A 21,278-nucleotide genomic window follows, 5' to 3' on the forward strand; every position below is an offset into this window, starting at 1 on the left:
GCATAGGCCTGAACCCCCTCAGTGAGATCATTAACAAGACTGGCTACGGATACCGACTACGGAACGGAGCAGTTGTCAGCCACCTCCTGTACATGGATGACATCAAGCTGTATGCCAAGAGTGAACGAGACATCGATTCACTGATCCACACTACCAGGCTATACAGCAATGACATTGGAATGTCGTTCGGACTGGAGAAGTGTAGTCGGATGGTATCAAAGAGAGGGAAGGTAGTCAGAACTGAGGGGATTGAACTACCAGAAGGCAACATTGCAGACATAGAGGACAGTTACAAGTACCTGGGGATCCCGCAGGCAAATGGGAACCATGAAGAGGCCGCTAGAAAGGCTGCAACCACCAAGTACCTGCAGAGGGTCAGGCAAGCCCTGAGGAGTCAGCTGAATGGTAAGAAAAAGATCCGGGCCATCAACACGTACGCCCTGCCCGTGATCAGGTACCCTGCTGGGGTAATAGGCTGGCCAAAGGAGGAGATAGAAGCCACTGACATAAAGACAAGAAAGCTCCTTACCATGCATGGAGGGTTTCACCCCAAGTCCAGCACCCTGAGGCTGTACGCTAAGCGGAAGGAAGGGGGCCGGGGACTGGTGAGTGTCAGCACCACAGTCCAGGATGAGACAACGAACATCCAAGAATACATTGGGAAGATGGCCCCAACTGACCGAGTGCTCAGTGAATACCTCAGGCAGCAGAAACCCAAGAAAGAGGAGGGAAACGAGGAACCATCATGGAAGGACAGGCCCCTGCACGGTATGTACCACCGGCAGATAGAGGAGGTGGCTGATATCCAGAAATCCTACCAGTGGCTGGACAAAGCTGGACTGAAAGACAGCACAGAGGCACTAATCATGGCAGCACAAGAACAAGCTCTGAGTACAAGATCCATAGAGGCTGGGGTCTATCACACCAGGCAAGACCCCCGGTGCAGGCTGTGTAAAGATGCCCCAGAGACAATCCAGCACATAACAGCAGGGTGCAAGATGCTAGCAGGCAAGGCATACATGGAACGCCATAACCAAGTGGCCGGCATAGTGTACAGGAACATCTGTGCCGAGTATAACCTGGAAGTCCCGAGGTCAAAATGGGAGATGCCCCCAAGGGTGGTGGAGAATGACCGAGCTAAGATCCTGTGGGACTTCCAGATACAGACGGACAAAATGGTGGTGGCTAACCAACCGGACATAGTGGTGGTAGACAAACAGAAGAAGACGGCCGTAGTGATCGATGTAGCGGTTCCGAATGACAGCAATATCAGGAAGAAGGAACACGAGAAGCTGGAGAAATACCAAGGGCTCAGAGAAGAGCTCGAGAGGATGTGGAGGGTGAAGGTAAAGGTGGTCCCCGTGGTAATCGGAGCACTAGGTGCGGTGACTCCCAAGCTAGGCGAGTGGCTCCAGCAGATCCCGGGAATAACATCGGAGATCTCTGTCCAGAAGAGCGCAGTCCTGGGAACAGCTAAGATACTGCGCAGGACCCTCAAGCTCCCAGGCCTCTGGTAGAGGACCCGAGCTTGAAGGATAAACCGCCCGCAGGGGCGTGCTGGGTGTTTGTTATATATATATATATATATATATATATATATATATATATATATATATATATATATATATATATATATATATATATATATATATATATATATATTTATTAGGGGTGCAACGATACACAAAATTCTCGGTTCGATACTTTGGTGTCACGGTTCGATATTTTTTCGATACAAAAAAAAATGTTCATGCCTTTTTAATTTGTCATTTATTAAAATTATAAATATATATTTTAACACAAAAGTACAGTTTTTAAATTTAACCCTAACCCTTGTGCGTGTTGTTTTTTAGCTCGTCATATTGCAGCCACAGAAATTCTTTTGTCCATGAAACCATAAAGCTGCACTTTCTTTTTGCCTTATAGTCTGATTTGTCATAACTTCTCCGTTTTGTGGTAAGCTTTTCTTTGGCTGTCACTTCTTCACCCTGACCTGTCTTATTTGGCTCAGCAGAACTAAAATATATATCTGTCTGTGAAGGTTCTCAGTCATCCAGGTCATCGTAGTGAAATATATATCCTGCCGCACTCACATAAGCTCAGCGATTCTCTGCGCGATCAACCTCTCACATGTTTAAGCTGCGGGAGATTTCACTTGTCATGTTTGCATAGTAAGCTAACAATTAATAAGACGATGTCAGAGGAATTGGTGCACAAATTATCATCACTCACAGATCAGTGCTGTCGCTCTCTATACACAGTTCGCGCGATTGCAAAGTGAAAGCAAAAAAACAAGCGCAAATTCAAACACGATTTCAATATGTCACATATTGACAGTGGCTCACCCAATGACATAATTACCCAGCTACATTTCTGAAAGAATGCAAAAGCATTGACATATATTTTTCCTTCCTACAATAGACCGACAGGCAGGGCAGAGATAGCCCCGGGACGTCGGGCTAGCGATATTGCGAGCCCTGTATCTGATTGAGGAATCACTCATCTTTGGAAAAGAGAGTTTATTACAGAGAAATGTCTCTTTCCAAAATAAAAGCTATACTATCCGCTTCTTCTGGGCTATATTCTCAGCAGCATATTAAACATATCAGGTCTCCATAAGGAGAATCCTGTGCTAACAGCTGTCTAAATGACTCGGCTAAAGTTTGTAGCATGCATGCTTGTTGTTTTTGTCTTTGCACTAGGATGATGTCGGTGTAAATGTGCAGTCATATTCGTTGTGTTCCCACTAGTGCTTTCAGGTTAATCTCGTTGAAATAACCTTAACGCCACAACACGGCAAATCTCCGTTAACGAGCTACCCTATACAGAGGGGCTAGACGGCCAACACGTTAACGAGCTAACTGCGCTAACACACTAGCTCCCACCCATGTAATTGAGCATTGCATGGCACATCCAACATACTGTTTTACTTTAGTCCATGACTCGCTTACCTTCAGGGTCATACGTCACATGAAAACCAAAATAATTCCAAACGCCAGATCTGAATGAGGGTGGGGAGGTCCACTTCTGTCTCGCTAGCTTGCCCTGCGCTCTTCCTTCTGACCATGCTGTCTGTGTTGAGTGCTCAGTGAATCTGCGTTCGACTACTCCGCCTAGGCTGCACTCTCGAGCCTAGGCGGAGTAGTCAAATGCAGATTCACTGAGCGCTCAACACAGACAGCATCGTCAGAAGGAAAGTTGATAAAATAAATTACAAATTTTGTATTGTTCTTTTTTTTTTTCTCCCCTTTGGTTTTCTTTCTTTCTCTCCCCCTCTTTCTTTCATTCTTTCCCCCTGTCCTATCCCACAGTCATGTCTGTCCCGTTTGCAACTGAAAATAAAATAAATTCGTAATTATAATAAAGGTCAATCAAATGGACCAATATGATGATCCACTTAAAATAAATCCTCTTGGCATCTTTCTTGGCCTCAAGACAACAATTCTGATGGCTATAGATCCAAACGGGACACAAAAAAAAAAAAAAAAAAAATTGAAAAAAATTGTATTGTTCGATACATATGCGTACCGAACCGAAAGCACTGTATCGAACGGTTCAATATCGATACGAATATCGTTGCACCCCTAATATAAATAAATATATATATATATATATATATATATATATATATATATATATATATATATATATATATATATATATATATATATATATATATATATATATATATATTAGGGCTGCCACGATTTGTCGACTAGTCACGATTACGTCGACTATCAAAATCGTCGACGACTGATTTAATAGTCGACGCGTCGTTTGAAGCTTTGTAAGATCCCAAAAGACGCAGGAATAAGTAGCAGGATTTAAGAATGTAATAACGGACTGAAACAGAAGATGGCAGCACTGCATGTACAAGGATGCCAGCTGCCGTTAAACCCCGAAGAAGAAGAAGCAGCTGTGTCCCAGAATTCATAGTGCGGCCCAGCTCAGTTTCCAACAATGGCGGCAGCTAGTTAGTTTTAATATTACTCTTATTATTCTTTCTGGGTCACAAAATAAACGTTTAACATATTTTCAGCTGAGAATGTAGCTGTGTAAACCTCAAATATCGGCTCAGTTTATCAGGACACCACATATTTTCAAAAGCGCTCCGACGTTTTCGGAGACGTCTGTTACCCACTAGCTCGATAGCTAGCCGGGGGCTAGGTCACTAGCGCGGTGAGAACACCGGACTCCCGGCAAATTGTTTTCAAACCCACCGCCGTCTTTCGCTACTCAGGTTAAATATATATGAGTCACTTAGATAAATTAAAAATGTTGTTGTTTGGCTTTTTTTTTTTTTTTTAGTATTTTATTTGTTCCTGAGTAAATCGGTTTGTCTGAGATTAAAGTTATAGTTTTTACACAGCTGAATAAACGTCAAGCAGACAGCTGATTATCAGAAGTGTGAGATGCTGGAGAATATACTCCGTTGTCCTGTTATATTTTAGATAGCAAGGAGTTTATTAAACTTCACCGAAACAATCTGCAAATTTCATTAAAATTGAATAAACTATCATCTTGTCTTTATTTTTAGTTAGCACCTTAAAAGCTTAAAGCTGTAAGCTAATGATAGTTATATAAGAGCAGATGCTGCTGGTGCAATAAGCTGTAGTTTTACGTCCAGTGGATGATGATCTGATTAGTCGACTAATCGCATAAATAATTGGTGACTAGTCGACTATCAAAATAATCGTTTGTGGCAGCCCTAATATATATATATATATATATATATATATATATATATATAGGGAGAGAGAGATGGATCTGATAGAGCCAAACTTGGGTCATCACTAATACCTCTAAGATTAACACAGTGATGACTATGGCTAGAGGCATGCATTAGACTTTCATGTTGTCCATCTATGTACACTGATGGGGGGGTGGTATTGAATATCATATCCCAAATCAGAAGACAAGATTTTTTTGCCCTTCTTTGAAATTGTAAAGGACACTGGATTGTTGACAATTACATTGTTTTCAATTATGAATTCTTAAAAGTTCTAGATGGTGAAAGAGCTGGTGTTTTATTAGCGCTAAAATAAGAGTCTCCATCAAGATAAAGTTATGATGGCCCTGTGTTAAGTAATGTGAGCTTTGTAACATGATTTTTAGCTGCATGTATCTAGTTATGCTTTTAAATAATGCAGCCTGGAAACACACTTGAAAATCAAAAATAACAAAAGTAAATAACCAAAACTGTCATCCTTCACTTGTTTGTAAAGCTTTAATTTAAAAAGATAATAAGCATGTGTCACTAAAACTGTGATTAAATGGTAAATGGGGTGCTGCCTCTGTAGCACTTTTCTACTCATACTGGGCAAAAAACAAGTGACCTCTGTCAAATTGCAAGCGCTGACTTGTAATGTACAAAGAGTATTTTTCCACAACTAGGTCCAGGTGTTGCCCTTTCACAGATTTACAGGACTTGAACTGCATTTTTATGGGGGGTGGTACCTGAGCAGAGCACGCAGGAACCAAGTTACTTAAAACTCATTCATGTTCTCATGTGCAGTTAAGCAGGGTTACGTCTGAAAAAGTTCAAGCCTGAAGTGCATGTGTGAAAACAGCTAAATTTATTATGAATCTGGACAGACTTTGATGTAAGCTGCAACCTGACTGGTTGGTAAAGACAGCAACTCTGGAGACATCAAAGACTGAATGAAACTACTTGTTGTAATGTGACAGAGGCCACTTTTCATCTTTCTATTGTGTATATGTTTTTTCTTTTCTTTTTTTCTGCTACTGCACATACATGAGATTGTTTGACTCTCTTGAGTGCTTTGAGTGCTCAGTTGGAGTAGAAAAGTATAAGTACCAGTCATTTACCATTTAATCTCATTAGCCAGTTCACATGCTTATTACCATTTTGATTAAAGCATTAAAGACCAATGCAGGACAACTCTTTTGGGTTCACTAAAGCAGAACTGTTATTTTTGGTTTTCGAGTGTCAGTATATGAATGTTGGGAAATGCAGTTTTAAATGCAGTTATTTAGCAGCTTGACCATAGATGTAGCTAAAGCTCACATTACTTAACATCATCACAACTTTATCTTCGCAGAGATCAAAGTCCTGGTCAATTTAAATCGACAGATCCAAAGAATCAAAGTGATTCATCCGTACATCAAACAACTTTTTTCCTTGGCCGACACTCTTAAACCAGGATTTTGATGGATTTGTCTGCTATTGTCATGATATAGAGGGGTTTTTAGCTGAAAAACACGTGGTCCAACAAGCTTGACAGGAGCACTATCAATTAGCTATTTAGCGCCATCGCCAGGCTAACATAGGCCAAGTGTTGCCAAGTGTTCAAGCTCTATATATTTTAGTGATTGGTTAGGATAAGTAGAGTTTCCTAAAATGATGCAAGATTTGTTGGCTGGACATATATGATGTGAACCTCTCATTCTGCTCGTTGGAAACCAGTGTGAGACGATTGAGTAGATCTGCTAGTAACTAGTAGAAAACTAGTAAGTGTAAAACTTACTAGTAGAGGAGTGTTACGAACTTGTATGTCCATGTGTTTGTTTGTGCAGGTGTTGTGTTTTTTTTCTATGTTAATTTAGCTGTGCCAGGGCCCTGTTCCGATTGGTGCGTGGATATACTGCCCCGGCGTGATTGGATCCAGCTGGAGGACCCGCCCATTAAAGTGTGCCTCGCTCATGTTATGGCCTGGCCCTAGACGGGTCGTAACATGAATTGGGGGCTCGTCCTCTGCCTTTTTCTGTGGGTTTTCGCGTGTGTTTGGTCTGTTGGCGGTTTTCTTGGGTGTGGGGGTGGTAGGTGTGTGGAATTATGGAGTTTTCTTTGGATGATTTTGTTACTTCGCCTTCATGGGATAAAATAGTGAAGTGCAGGAAAGCGGATTTGCTTATTATTGCTAGTTGTTATGATATTCAAGTGTCCTATGGTGCCCGCAAAGCGGAGGTTAGGGACGCTTTGTGTGCAGAGCTGGTGGAGCGAGGCATCCTTCCTGCCCCGAAGGCAGCTGTAGAGCAGCCTGATGGCGGGGGTGTGAAGGTGGCTCCGGAGGCTGAGCCGGGGCCGGATGCCAAAGGGCCTGTTAACGTGCTACCAGCCGAGGCGGACTCTGATGCAGCCGAGGCGGACTCTGATGCAGCCGAGGCGGACTCTGATGCTGCTGGGGCAAAGATTGAAGCAGCTGGGTCTGGTACGGCCGGGGAACCCCTGGCGGGGCGGTCTACGGAAGATCTCCGTTTGACCCTCCGTATAAGGGAGGTGGAAACCCGTGCTAAAGAGCTTGAGGTACAAGCAATGCACCTCCGTGTCAGAGCTTTGGAGCTGGAGCGAAAGCCCTCCACATCTGCCTCTAGTCATCCTGGTACGTCCACCGCTGTCCCAACAGGTTTTGACATCACTAAGCACGTTAAACTGGTTCCCCCGTTTCATGAGGCCGAAGTGGATTCCTATTTTAACGCTTTTGAGCGTATAGCGGCCGCGTTAAGCTGGCCGAAGGAATTTTGGCCGCTGCTGTTGCAATGCAAACTGGTTGGCAAAGCCCAGGAGGTGTGTACCAGTTTATCAATTGAAGATAGCCTGGATTATGACATCATGAAGAAGACTGTGTTGCAGGCATATGAGCTCGTCCCAGAAGCCTACCGTCAAAGATTTAGGAAGTGTGAAAAAACCGCCAATCAGACATTTGTGGAGTTTGCCCGTGAAAAGAGTCGCTTGTTTGAACGATGGTTGCAGGCCAGTAAAGTAAAGGATCTCGAGGGGCTGAAAGAGCTTCTTTTGTTAGAGGAATTCAAAAAATGTTTGCCGGACCAAGTAGTCATTTATCTGAATGAGCAAAAGGTGACCTCACTTGCTAAAGCGGCAGTGATGGCTGATGAGTTTACTCTCACCCACAAAACTATATTTTCAGCCGCTGTCTCACAGAATATCAGGGTGGGACAGGAAAGGAAAATAAAGTCACCAAAGATAGGACTGAAAGATAGACAGGAGGATGGTGTTAATCGCGACTGTTTTTATTGTCGCGAACCCGGACACCTGATCGCTGTCTGTCCTGCGCTCCGGAGGAAAGAGCAGCGCAAAGGCTCTAAAAATCCAGCGGGCGTAGGTCTCATCAAAGTTGTCCCTTTGCCTAAATCGCATTCCACTCTCACCCGTGATTTGCACCATGCGGATGTGGAAATAGAGCCACGTTTTAAACCATTTATCACGAAAGGCTTTGTTTCTGTGACGGGAGAAGAGAGGGATAAAGTGCCTGTTACTATTCTTCGGGACACAGGTGCGCATCAGTTGTTTATGTTGGATAGTGTACTGCCATTGTCAGATAAAACTGCTTGTGATTCAGATGTGTTGGTTTGGGGAATTAAGATGAGCGTTCTTCGGGCGCCGTTACACAAAGTACATTTGCATTCGCCCGTGAAAACAGGGCATGTTAAAGTTGCGGTGAGTTCCCAGTTGCCTATTAAAGGGGTTTCATTTATTCTAGGAAATGACTTGGCTGGGGGAACAGTTTTTCCACCGCCTGAAGTGGTGGAAACGCCTATTTCTTCTGTCACTGATGTTGCCGCCCCTTTATCAAGTGTGTTTCCTGTTTGTGCTATTACTCGTGCGCAATCGCGCAAATTTGATGATGTTGTGGATGTTGCTGACACGTTTATGGCGACGCTAGACGAAAGAAAATCTCCCAGCCGTGAGAGTGGCAGAATAGGAAGCGGAAATGATGTAACAAAACTGATGCCAGAGCTGGATGAGAAATTGAATAGGGATGCATTGATAACTGCTCAGCAGAATGACTCATCACTGGCTCCCTGTTTTCTATCTGCAGCTAAGAGTGCAGGAAGTGAATCTCCCACTTCTTATTTTGTGCAAGATGGAGTTCTTATGAGGAGGTGGTCCTCTGACCGGTGTGGTTTGCCTGGTGCTACGCAGGTGGTGGTGCCGAAGCCACATCGAGGGCAGGTGCTTAGCTTAGCGCATGATGCCAGCATGGCTGGACATCTTGGGGTGAACAAAACTTATCATCGGGTGTTGCGCAACTTCTTTTGGCCAGGGTTGAAAGCTGATGTGGTGGCATATTGCCGTACCTGTAGCACATGTCAGATGGCGGGGAAACCTAACAGACCCATCCCACCTGCTCCGTTACATCCTATTCCAGTAATAGGTGAGCTGTTTGAAAAAGTAATATTGGATTGTGTGGGTCCCCTGCCAAAAACTAAATCCGGACACCAATACATACTAACAATAATGTGTTCAGCAACAAGGTTCCCGGAGGCAATTCCACTACGCACGCTGAAAGCAAAACCGGTGATAAAAGCACTACTTAAGTTTTTCTCTACTTTCGGGCTTCCAAAGGTTGTTCAAACAGACCAAGGAACGAATTTTACTTCAAAAGTGTTTGCACAGGTTGTGGAGGAGTTGCACCTAAAACATGTAAAATCCAGTCCATACCACCCAGAAAGTCAAGGTGCTCTGGAGAGATTCCATCAAACCCTCAAAGCTATGCTGCGCAAGTTCTGCGCAGAGTCGGATAGAGAATGGGATGAGGGTCTGCCGTTATTGTTGTTTGCCGTCAGAGAAACCACTCAGGAATCCTTGGGATTCAGTCCGATGGATCTGGTGTTTGGACACGTGGTCCGCGGTCCCCTCCGCCTTCTGAAGGAGAAGTGGTTATCAGAAACTTCTGAAACCCAGCATAATGTTCTGGATTATGTTAGCGGACTTCGGGAAAACCTTCACCTTGCATGTCAGTTAGCTCGAGAAAATCTGTCACATACGCAGGCAAAAATGAAAGCTCGTTATGACAAAAAGGCTGTTCGTAGAAGTTTTCAGCCGGGAGAGAAAGTGTTGGTGTTGCTGCCTGTGGTAGGGTCCAGTTTATTAGCTCAGTTCGCTGGCCCATATGTGGTGGAACAGAAACTCAGTGACAACAATTATGTGATCCAGACCCCAGACCGCCGGAGAAAGTCTAGGGTTTGTCATATTAATATGTTAAAATCGTATCACTCGAGGAGTCCTTCGGGTGCGCCGTCTCCAGTGTGCGCCGCTAGTGTTGTTTCTCCTTATGAACCCTCTGATGACGGGCTACTCCAGAAAAGTGAAGCGCTGGGTAGCGGCCGATTGAAAAATTCGGAGATCTTAAACGATATAGAAACATATTTAGTCCACTTGTCTGAACCCACTCGAGCTGACATCACTGATCTGATAGAGGATAATTTATCACTCTTTTCTGACCATCCTCGTCAAACTGCTGTCCTGTGCCACGACATTGACGTGGAAGGACATAAACCGATTAAGCAGCATGCTTATCGAGTGAACCCAGTGAAAAGAGCGATAATGCAGAAGGAAGTTGACTATCTCTTAGAACACGGTTTAGCCTTTCCGAGCGCCAGCGCATGGAGTTCACCGTGTGTGCTAGTACCAAAACCTGACAACACTCCTCGGTTTTGTAATGATTACAGAAAAGTTAACGCTGTTACCAAACCTGATTCATTTCCTCTTCCTAGAATGGAGGATTGTATTGATAGAGTGGGATCGGCATCTTTTGTAACCAAACTTGATCTGTTAAAAGGTTACTGGCAAGTACCTTTAACTCCCAGAGCCTCTGAAATATCTGCTTTTGTCACGCCAGATCATTTTCTCCAGTACACGGTTATGCCGTTTGGGTTGCGTAATGCACCCGCTACTTTCCAGCGCCTTATGGCCAAAGTACTGGCGGGCGTGAATAACTGCGATGCCTACTTGGATGATGTTGTCATTTACTCATCCACCTGGTCTGACCATTTACAAACACTCTCCCTCGTTTTCAGCCGTTTTCAGAAAGCCTCGCTTACACTAAACCTAGCCAAATGTGAATTTGGCAGAGCCACCATCACATATCTGGGAAAACAGGTGGGTCAGGGACAGATACTGCCGGTGACCGCGAAAATACAGGCGATCGTTGAGTTTCCAGTCCCACAAACGAGAAGGGCGCTGCGCCGATTTCTAGGAATGTGTGGTTATTACAGAGGTTTTTGTAAGAACTTTGCCACTGTTGTCGTTCCTCTCACCGATTTGATCAGTCCGGTGAAGCCTTTTGTGTGGACGCCTGTTTGTCAGACTGCTTTCGAGTCTGCGAAAGCATTACTGTGCAGTTCCCCTGTTCTTACGGCACCAAATTTCATGTCCCCTTTCAAGCTCGAGGTTGACGCTAGTGCGGCTGGTGCAGGAGCTGTCCTTATGCAGGAGGACCATTGCGGCGTGGATCGCCCAATTTGTTACTTCTCAAAAAAATTCAACAAACATCAGATGAACTACAGTACTATTGAAAAGGAAGCCCTTGCCTTGTTGTTAGCCCTACAGCATTTCGAGGTGTATATCGGATCCAGCTCTATCCCTGTTCAAGTGTTCACTGACCATAACCCATTGGTATTTCTCTCCCAGATGCAAAACTCAAATCAGAGACTTATGCGTTGGTCCCTTCTTTTGCAAGACTTCAACCTGCAGATCAAGCATAAGAAAGGGACAGAAAATGTCATCACGGACGCCCTGTCGAGAGCAATTTTGTAGTTCAGGAATTAAACAATAGGAGGATTGTTTAATTCTTATGGAAGGGGGTGTTACGAACTTGTATGTCCATGTGTTTGTTTGTGCAGGTGTTGTGTTTTTTTTCTATGTTAATTTAGCTGTGCCAGGGCCCTGTTCCGATTGGTGCGTGGATATACTGCCCCGGCGTGATTGGATCCAGCTGGAGGACCCGCCCATTGAAGAGTGTTCACGCACATCTTCAACCTTTCCCTCTCTCTGTCTGTAGTCCCAGCCTGCTTCAAAATGGCCACCATCGTCCCTGTACCCAAATCCTCCACCATCTCCTCATTGAACGACTGGCGACCTGTAGCCCTGACCCCCATCGTAAGCAAATGCTTCGAGAAGCTGGTCAGGGACTTCATCTGCTCTGCACTACCCGACTCACTGGACCCTCTACAGTTTGCATACCGCCACAACAGGTCCACTGATGATGCCATAGCCCTGACACTACACACTGCCCTGTCACACCTGGAGAAGAGAGACACGTATGTGAGGATGCTGTTTGTAGATTACAGCTCAGCATTCAATACCATCGTTCCCTCGAAGCTGGACAGGAAACTGCAGGATCTAGGACTGAGCAGCTCCCTCTGCAGCTGGATCCTTAGCTTCCTGTCTGACAGACGCCAGGTGGTCAGACTGGGCAGCATCACCTCATCCCCCATCACACTGAACACTGGTGCTCCACAGGGGTGTGTACTGAGCCCTCTCCTGTACTCACTCTACACCTACGACTGCACAGCCACTAACAGCTCCAACATCATTGTGAAGTTTGCGGACGACACTACAGTGGTGGGTCTTATCACCAACGGTGATGAGACGGCTTACAGGGAGGAGGTCAGCGCCCTGACCCACTGGTGTCAAGACAACCATCTCACCCTCAACGTCGCAAAGACAAAGGAGTTGATAGTGGACTTCCGGAGGTGCAGAGAAGTACACACCCCCATCACCATCAACGGCGCTCCTGTGGAGAGAGTGAGCAGCTTCCGGTTCCTTGGCGTACACCTGGCTGAGGATCTTACGTGGTCAGTACACACAAACAAAACAGTGAAGAAGGCGCAGCAGCGCCTCTTCTTTCTCAGGAGACTGAAAAGATTCGGCATGAGCCCCCGCATCCTCAGGACCTTCTATCGCTGTGCCATTGAGAGCATCCTCACTGGATGCATCACCACCTGGTATGGCAACAGCACCGCCTACAACTGCAAAGCTCTCCAGCGAGTAGTGCGGTGCTCTGAACGGATAATTGGAGGTGAGCTTCCCTCCCTCCAAGACATCTACAGGAAGCGGTGCCTGAGGAAAGCGGGGAGGATCATCAAGGACTCCAGTCACCCCAGCCATAAACTGTTCAGACTGCTTCCATCAGGAAGGAGGTTCTGCAGCATCCGGTCCCGTACCAGCAGACTGAGAGACAGCTTTTTCCATCAGGCCATCAGACTGCTGAACACGTCATAGACACCTCAGCTTCACTACTGGAACTTCAACATTATGCACTCCACACTGTATATAAATGCCACTTGTTTTGCACATATTCAACTCTGTATATTTTATATATTTTATTATTATTATTATTATTTTATTTTATTTTTTTACTATTTAATTTGTAAAAATGTGTATACACACACACACACACACACACACACACACACACACACACACACACACACGTAGGAAAATATTTAGTATACACATCCAGAAATGCATACACTATTATATATTGTACATATATTTATTAGTTTCAGGTTGGCCATTCTTGTATTTTGCTCGTTTGTGTTGTTGTGTTTGCACATCTCTGTTGCTTGTGGGGCTCGCACACAAGAATTTCACTCGCATGTGCTGTGCCAGTGTGCCTGCACATGTGATGTGACAATAAAAAGTGATTTGATTTGATTTGATTTAAAAGGAGTCTGGAGTGCTACAGCGGGAGAGGTCCTCGCGTTTCTCCTCATCACCCAGCAGTAGTCCTGTGGTAGCCGCTGGCTGCAGTATACGCTTGAAAGTTGTGGAAGTGGAGTGGGTAGGGGTGAGCTGCCGTTTCTTTTGATCACCCGTTTTCTCCTGTTTTGAGTTAGTTAAGGAGGTCAGACTCTGTCTTTATTTTTGACTTTGTTTTGGTAAGGTCAGGGGTGCGGGATTTGTGTAGGTTTGTTTTGTTTATTGTTTTGGCCTTGGCTCACCCTGAAGTGTTGACACTCCCGTTTTGGTTCTCTTTATTCACATTGTAAATAAATCACCTCATATCTAACGGATTTGTTTCGTGTGACTGCTTGGGTCTTGGGGGGGAAGCGAGTGCCTCGCTCATGTTATGGCCTGGCCCTAGACGGGTCGTAACAAGGAGTAGTAGAGGAAGATGACCTTACTCTGAGCATCCTTCTTTGCATTACCTTCATGGGGCTCGAAATTCTTGTGTTACTAAAAACAAAATACAGGACGAAGTAAACCAAATCACTTATCTTTCTCCTCATCTTCCACTTGACACTGTGATGCCTGTAAATAATTTTTCTGTTGGAGTCTATAATTATACTTGACTGCTGTAATCACATAATTAAACACTCGCACGTTGATTGTCAAGCTGTGGATGGAGTGGGAAAGAGAAATGCTCTTTTGAATGAAATGTCATGCAGAGAATATATGCCTGCAGTTGATTATTATATTCAGATGGGCTTTGTAGCTGTGTATCAACTGTGGTTTTCTGAAACTTTTCCGCCTTTTAATTACAGTGCCCTCATCTAAGTTGTCGTTTGTAGGTATTTGTATAGCCACTGAGTTGTGCAAGGGCTAGTGTTACTCCCACATTAAGTTTTTAAAGCTATAACCTGTCAAAATTTGTACGTTCGGCATGTTGTTTCCTAAAAACAATCAATAAATGAAACCCTCAGGGTTTAGTAATAACCAATGTAGCCTTTGTTATTGTACATTTGCTTCAGTCACCTATATAAAGAAATCAGAAAAGTTGTACTATACTCCACAGCCGCTGACATTTTTATAAACTGCGATCATTTTCGTTCTTTTCTCTAACTTCTACCTTCCTCCTCCCTCACAGCCGTGGCTGGGGCTGGTGCCTCGATGATGCCCCGGTGAAGGATAGGTTGTCTCTATCTACGGTGCTTCCCGGCGTTCTGTACAGTGCTGTCCATCAGTGTCGGCTCCAGTATGGATCAGGATCCCTGCTCTGTGATGACATGGATGTAAGATTCTCTAAAATTACACAATTAAATGATAGTCTTTGTCCCGTAATCCTTAAAAATGTTCTTATGATGTTTTTGATCAACCCCAAAACCTTAACGACTGTTCCCTGATTCAGTAAGAGCTTTTAGATCTTCTGTTCTTTCTTGACATGAGTTTCTTTTCTATGCACTATACATCCATCTTTTTCCTTGGTTTTACTGTCTTATTTCTGACAAATTTTAAGGACATTAAACCACAATAGTGTGATTTAAAATATTACCCCACATAAACTGACTTTGGCAATATCTTTGGCCATTCCTCAGAACTGTCTGTCGGCTTGAATTAAACTAAGAGAACATATAAGGAAAACATTCTCCGCTCTGCACCAATTTCTGCGTTTCTTTAACCTCATTCCCCTGAGTGCAATGAAATAACAATGTGTTGATTACAGTTATAACCTTTTAATAACACACAAGGCGAAAAAATAGCCTAAAGAACTAATCTAAATGGACTAAACAGCCATTTTAAAATAACTGTGGTATCAGTCAGTTTAATATTTATTGAGTTCTTCCATGTGGCTGCTTTAATTTTGTGTCCACGACATTTACGTTGTGTACACATACATACACTACCGGTCAAAAGTTTTGGAACACCTCAATTTTTCCAGTTATTTATTGCAAATCAAGTCGTTCAAGTCCAATGAATAGCTTCAAAGCTCCAAAACTTCAAAATAATTTACATTTCTGAATCATACAAAAAGGCCTTTTTCAGGGAACGCAAAATATGTTAACAATTTAAATCTGTTCTGCAGCAATGGAGGCTGATCAAGCCTTGAAAACTGGCGCTACTAATTCCTACAGGCACTCCAACTTTTCTGGATTACTTACAAACCCCTCTGTCTGCATAAAGGCAGTGTGGCAGCACACCGTGGTACCATACCCTCGTGAGCATCAGTTGAACAGTATTGTACTGCAGGAAAGTAGTGTGTTGCTACAAAAAGAAGAGAAGACTGAATCTAACATAGTGTGTCGCTGATAGTGCATAGACAAGGTGAGTCCTTCTTCTGTTTGTACCTGACCTGACCTTTTGTTTTGGTTTCCTTGCTTCTTAAGTTATTTAACACTGACCAATGAATCATTCAAGTATACAAAGGCTGAACCAGTGTTGTCTGTGCATAACAGACAACCTAACAGAGAACTTGGTATATCACTGCATGATGTCCAGTGGGTCTTTAAAAGGATTTGAGGAAACTGGACTATTGGAGGAGAAAAAATAAAGTGGAAGGCCTAAAAAAATATCTACAGTAGATGAACAATGTAGTCTTGTTCTTGAGACATGGGAACAAATTCACAAAAGACCTGACACAGGACCTCAATTCAATTCAATTCAATTTTATTTATATAGTCTATTTATATAGACCTGAGAAATGCATCTGGCTCTTGAATTTATCCATCTACTGTTCACTGAAGCCTCACCAGAAATGGTCTCAGTGGAAGGGAGGCTGTCAAGAAGCCATTCATAAGGAGGGGAAACTGGGAGACGAGGCTGAGGTGTGCTAATTATAAAGGACTGAAAATCAATGGCTTGAGCTTTTTGTACTTTGCTTCTGTTTTTTTTAACCTTTAATTTAGAACCACAGCAAGTGCTATATTTTTCTATTTCATTAACACCGGTAAAGCCAATTTATCTAACTTTGGTAAGGAAAATAATACATTTATGCTTTTATTTAGTCAGGGAACACATGAAGACACAATAGTGGAATGACATGCAGCAAATGATCCAGCCAGCAGGGAAGTCTTGCTCCTTTGGGCATTTGTGTGTCCGGCACTCACTTGGCATTGTTTCCCTCCCACCTTTTTTGACAAAGAGGAAGAAAAAAACAGCTCTTCATGGGGAGATTTTTTTGTGCAAAATAAATGTGATGTATTATTTGAGTCCTTCAAAGTTTAGCAGGGCTGCTGTTCTTTATGTCTGGGAACACATATAAATAAATCCTATACAGCCTCAAGCAACAGGTTCTTGAAAAGACTGGACAGATGAGGACCACACACATGCATTTTCTTTATACGAACAATGCAAGAGCAGTAAAGTGTGTGGATTTTACAAGCGCCATCCTGACTGGAAAAACGACTGTGGGAGGCCTAGAGATTTACAACACCTACAGCCTACTGTTATGAAAATTCAACAAATCCCTTTTCTTTTTTTACAGCTTGTTTACACAGCTCTTGGAGTGCCCTGAGTTTTCTTGTAATCACATGCATTAATGTTAACACTGACAGACTTTTCATGGAATGACTGCTGTTTATAAAATGGTATATTTAGAGGAATCTGGGGCCACCTAACGCATGAAATGGTCTGTGTTTTTAAATATTAAATTCATACTTGTTTATTATACGATATCAACACACACAAAAATGCACAATATTTGTCACTTGTACTTGATTTTGAGTTAAATGTTTCCTTAAAAAATGTTTTAGTTGTGCGGTGCAAATCAAACCTGTTCTGGCATCACACATTTGAGGTTTTGGGTTTTTAGACCTTTCAAAGTAGTTCGGGTCATTCTCAAGGAAGTCTCAATTGCTTTGAGATAAAGACATATACATACATATACATTACATATATTGCTCGATTCAGACAGATTGAATAATTTGAGAGGTTGCTGGGGGGGTTTTTGTATTGACTCTCTGCGCTTTTTGTATGACATTGCATGCTGAAAGCTAAACGTGGCGAAGTCCAGGATTCTAATCCAGGTTGTATTTTTGAAAGCGCAAGTCTTTCAAATTTCATCCATTAAGGGATTATCAGTCGCTGTCACTTTTCCATTTCCCTTAGAAGTTTATCTCTGTGTTGAGAATTAATTATGCATGCCTTTGTTAGTCTTTCCTTGGTTTTAACTGTGACTTAACCAGGTAAGAACCTGAGTGTTTCAGAAGCTGAAATCTCAGAAATGTCTACATCATAATCGTGTTGTCCACATATTCATCACAAATGTCAAGAGATGCAAAGGGGAACGGGTCAAGACAGTTGGACCAATCAGTCGGGGACCTCCTAGATATTTTTGACCTTTTGGTGTGTTATCAGCTATAAATTTCCACCTCTGTAGGTCTTTGGATTGATTATTTGTGCAAATGCAGGTCAGAGTTCCTTTCACACTGTCAGAGCATACAGCATGACCAGCATTACAGAAGAGTTAACAATTCTGGGGAACACACTCACTTGTCAGAGGCTGGCTGTGAAGCTGAACATGTTTGTACAGGAAATATGATGCTGTCGCTATAGGGGATGTTCAGCTTAGCTGAAATCAGGGTTGATCAGCCAGATATTTCTAAGGCTCATTGATTTTTATATCTGATCAACATTGGAGTTCTGAGGATTGCTTGGCCGAGCCACCTGATTAAGAGTTCTTAGTTTTTGGACCAGGCAAACAAACATATTTTAATAAGTCAATTATAATTTAGTTTTTTGGGTTTTTTTAAGACAAAGTCAGGACATGGACATCAGGTTAACTCTCAGTAATGGTATTGTGAATTCATTCAGAAGTATATGATGCATAATGGATGACAGAGTGAAAGAATAGAAATCCGTTCATATAAGGCACTGTGGTGCATTTCTAGAAGAAGTCGATATCAGGCATCCCTGCTGGATAGCTGCAGCCGGTAATCCTCATCTGATCTGCCGTGTCTGAAGAGAGGACACATCTTATCACTCAGAGCAAGAGCAAACATTAAGCTTTATGAGTGGCTGTAGGCGTCATCTATCGTTATTAATAATATTATTTTGAACTACAGTTAAAAATATGGATATTTGGCATATAAGATAAGATGCTAGCAACTCCAGTTACTCATAGAAGAGCATCAAACACGCATTATCTGCAAGGCAATATGAAAATTAATCAACATTCTTACATGCAACATTTTCAGTAAAATGCAATAGTTATGCCTGTCCACTATTTTTATACAGTATTTACTTGTGTGATGTACTCTAAAAATATATGAAAAGCAAGCAAAAAAAAAGTGCTGTGGGTGTGAGATATTAATCTTTATTTGCTCTTCCAGAATGTATGCAGCACTCTGTGGTGCACTGTGGGAACAACCTGCCACTCAAAGCTGGATGGGGCTGTGGATGGAACAAGTTGTGGGGAGGACAAAGTGAGTTTTTCCTCTCATGACCGAGACAGGAAGATGATCGTGATGAGATTGCTTATATTGGTGTTGACAACTATCAGTTTTTTATATCTAGGAAGAAGAGTTTTGTATCTGGGTAGTCTTTTCTGTTTGCAGTATTGATTTGTATCTTTGTTTGACTGAGAATATTGGAGTCAACATATGGAAACAGGACAGTCTGATTGGTGAAGCATCCTTAGAAAGTCAACGCCCATTCCTGCAAATAGTTGTTTAAATTTCTATTCCTCAAAGAAAGGAGTGTAAAAGCTATACGCGTGAATTTTTTTACTGACACATCTTGTGTCATATTCAATGTAGTAAATAACACTAAATCAATGGAGCAAGAGTACTCCCACTTTTCCATCATCCGCATTACTTAGAAGACAAAATACACAAGAGAAAACTGAAAATGTTGAGTTCAAACTGTCTTATGATCTTACCAGAACAAAACAATGGAACTCTTTCTTTTGTGCTCATGTATTTAATGATGAAACTTTTGTGTCCTTTGTCATTAGTGGTGCTTTGGTGGGCAGTGCGTTGCAGTTGGATATTACCCTGAGATTATAAATGGCGGCTGGGCGTCCTGGAGCCCGTGGTCAGCCTGTTCGAGGACCTGTGGTGTTGGTGTCCAGAGCGCTGAAAGAGAGTGTGATAACCCAGTGTAAGACTCCTAGATATTTATTTAGTGCATGCAGTCCTGATATTTTCCTTTTTTGTAGAAGAAAAGAACACAAACACTGATCCTTTGATTAAATTTAAAGTAAGCTGTAGGTGTTTATATGCCGCACGGCTATAACACAGCTCTTGCCTGCACGTCTTCCTCCTATTCTTTCTTTGATTTTTCCTGCCAACAAAAGCAAAAATGCCCAAAAAAATACTATTTAAAAAAATTACATCATGTTTTTATTAGTAGAGTCCTGTAAAACAGAGTGCTGCTTGTTTTTACCAAGAAGACACACTTTCAGACAGTAATGAGTAAAATGAAGAGGCGAACCGATTCTGAGCAAAAAATAAAATAATAACAAAAAAACACCACAGTGTAATTTGATTGATGTGTAAATAATGAAAGTAGCAGCAATAATTCATACATTTTCATTCTCCTGTAGCCTTCTGTGGATTAATTTGGAACAAAAGAATCCAAACAATACATCATACTGGATATATATGCATGCCTTTATTATTAGGGTAGTAGTTACTTTAGATTAATTGAGGTCATGCATTATATCTGGTTATGCTACACAGTAATAAAACAATAATCCTTGTTCCAAATGCTGACTTTGAACAAAAAAAATAAACAAGAAAAAATTACTTTAATTAGTTGTATTAACATCAAAAGGATATTTTCATGTTAATGGCATTAAATGTTAGGACTCAGTGTGTGGACACCTGCTGTGTAACTCTGTAGCGGTTGTTTGTACATTGCGTACATTTACAACAATGATCCTCATCAGTCAGATCTCTGTGTCAGTAATACTTAACAGCTGTAACTAATTACTGAAGTTATACTGTTGCCATATGGCTAAGTGCACACATAGATCCTGTAGGTAACCTTGCGTAGCTGCAGTAAACCTGGATCGCATTCTGGTGAGGATGAGCTCGTACAGGCAGATCTGTGTGTGACTCTGCAGAGTAAACACAACTTCTGAACTCTGTGAAGTGATTTAAGGATCCGGTTCGATACCGAAATGTAGAAAAGTCTTGATGTTAAGGCTTTGAGCTCTTATTTGACCTGAGATGGGTTTGGGCAGTGAGGCAGAGTGAAACTGAAGGTGAAGGCATGTGACTTTTCAACCCTACACATAAGACGAGCAAAGACTAGTTCTGTATAAGTAGGAAAAATACATGGTGGAGCGATTTTGTTTTTTTCTTTGTAAAAGTAAAAAATATTTTTGAACTCAAATAAAATATAATTATCAAAATTCATATGCAGGCAACTGTTTTATATAAAATTCTTATAATATGTGTATTTATTGTAAAGTTACGTTGAAACCAAGCACACCATTGTTTTTCTTGTGACATTACCAATAAGTTTGATGTGTCACATGGCCCTCTTCCTATTGGAAAAACAAAAGTTGTATCCAAGATGGCCGACTTCTAAATGGCCACCATGGTCACCACCCATCTTGAGGAGTTTGCCCCCTCACATATACTAATGTGCCACAAGCAGGACTTTAATATCACCAACCATTCCCATGTTATTACGGTGTATCCATATAAATGGCCCGCCCTGTAGTTTTGCATTTATAGCTGATCTAAAAGCTCTCTATGTGCAGCAGATCAGTTTCATGCTCTATAGGTGATCTGGGTTAAGCTGCGTAATTTCTTTTAAATATATAATTGAATATGTAATTGTGGAATTGAAAATCCAATAACTGGAATATGTCAACAGGATGTCAGCAAATGTTGTAATGTCA

At 42.3% G+C, this 21,278-nt stretch overlaps 1 protein-coding gene across 1 annotated transcript in view; it reads left to right on the top strand.

The window, feature by feature from the left end:
• adamts7 (a disintegrin-like and metallopeptidase (reprolysin type) with thrombospondin type 1 motif, 7) overlaps positions 1-21,278 on the top strand; it is a 104,402-nt gene that overhangs the window by 31,189 nt on the left and 51,935 nt on the right. The window contains exons 9-11 of the mRNA XM_085349799.1: positions 14,577-14,721; positions 18,757-18,849; positions 19,380-19,525. Coding sequence (XP_085205925.1) covers positions 14,577-14,721; positions 18,757-18,849; positions 19,380-19,525 — 384 coding nt within the window. The remainder of the gene's footprint in view (positions 1-14,576; positions 14,722-18,756; positions 18,850-19,379; positions 19,526-21,278) is intronic.

This window comes from Diplotaxodon limnothrissa, linkage group LG1, assembly GCF_057381915.1.
Source record: "Diplotaxodon limnothrissa isolate DT_005_m linkage group LG1, D_limnothrissa_male_GT1.1, whole genome shotgun sequence".
Lineage (NCBI taxonomy): Eukaryota > Metazoa > Chordata > Actinopteri > Cichliformes > Cichlidae > Diplotaxodon > Diplotaxodon limnothrissa.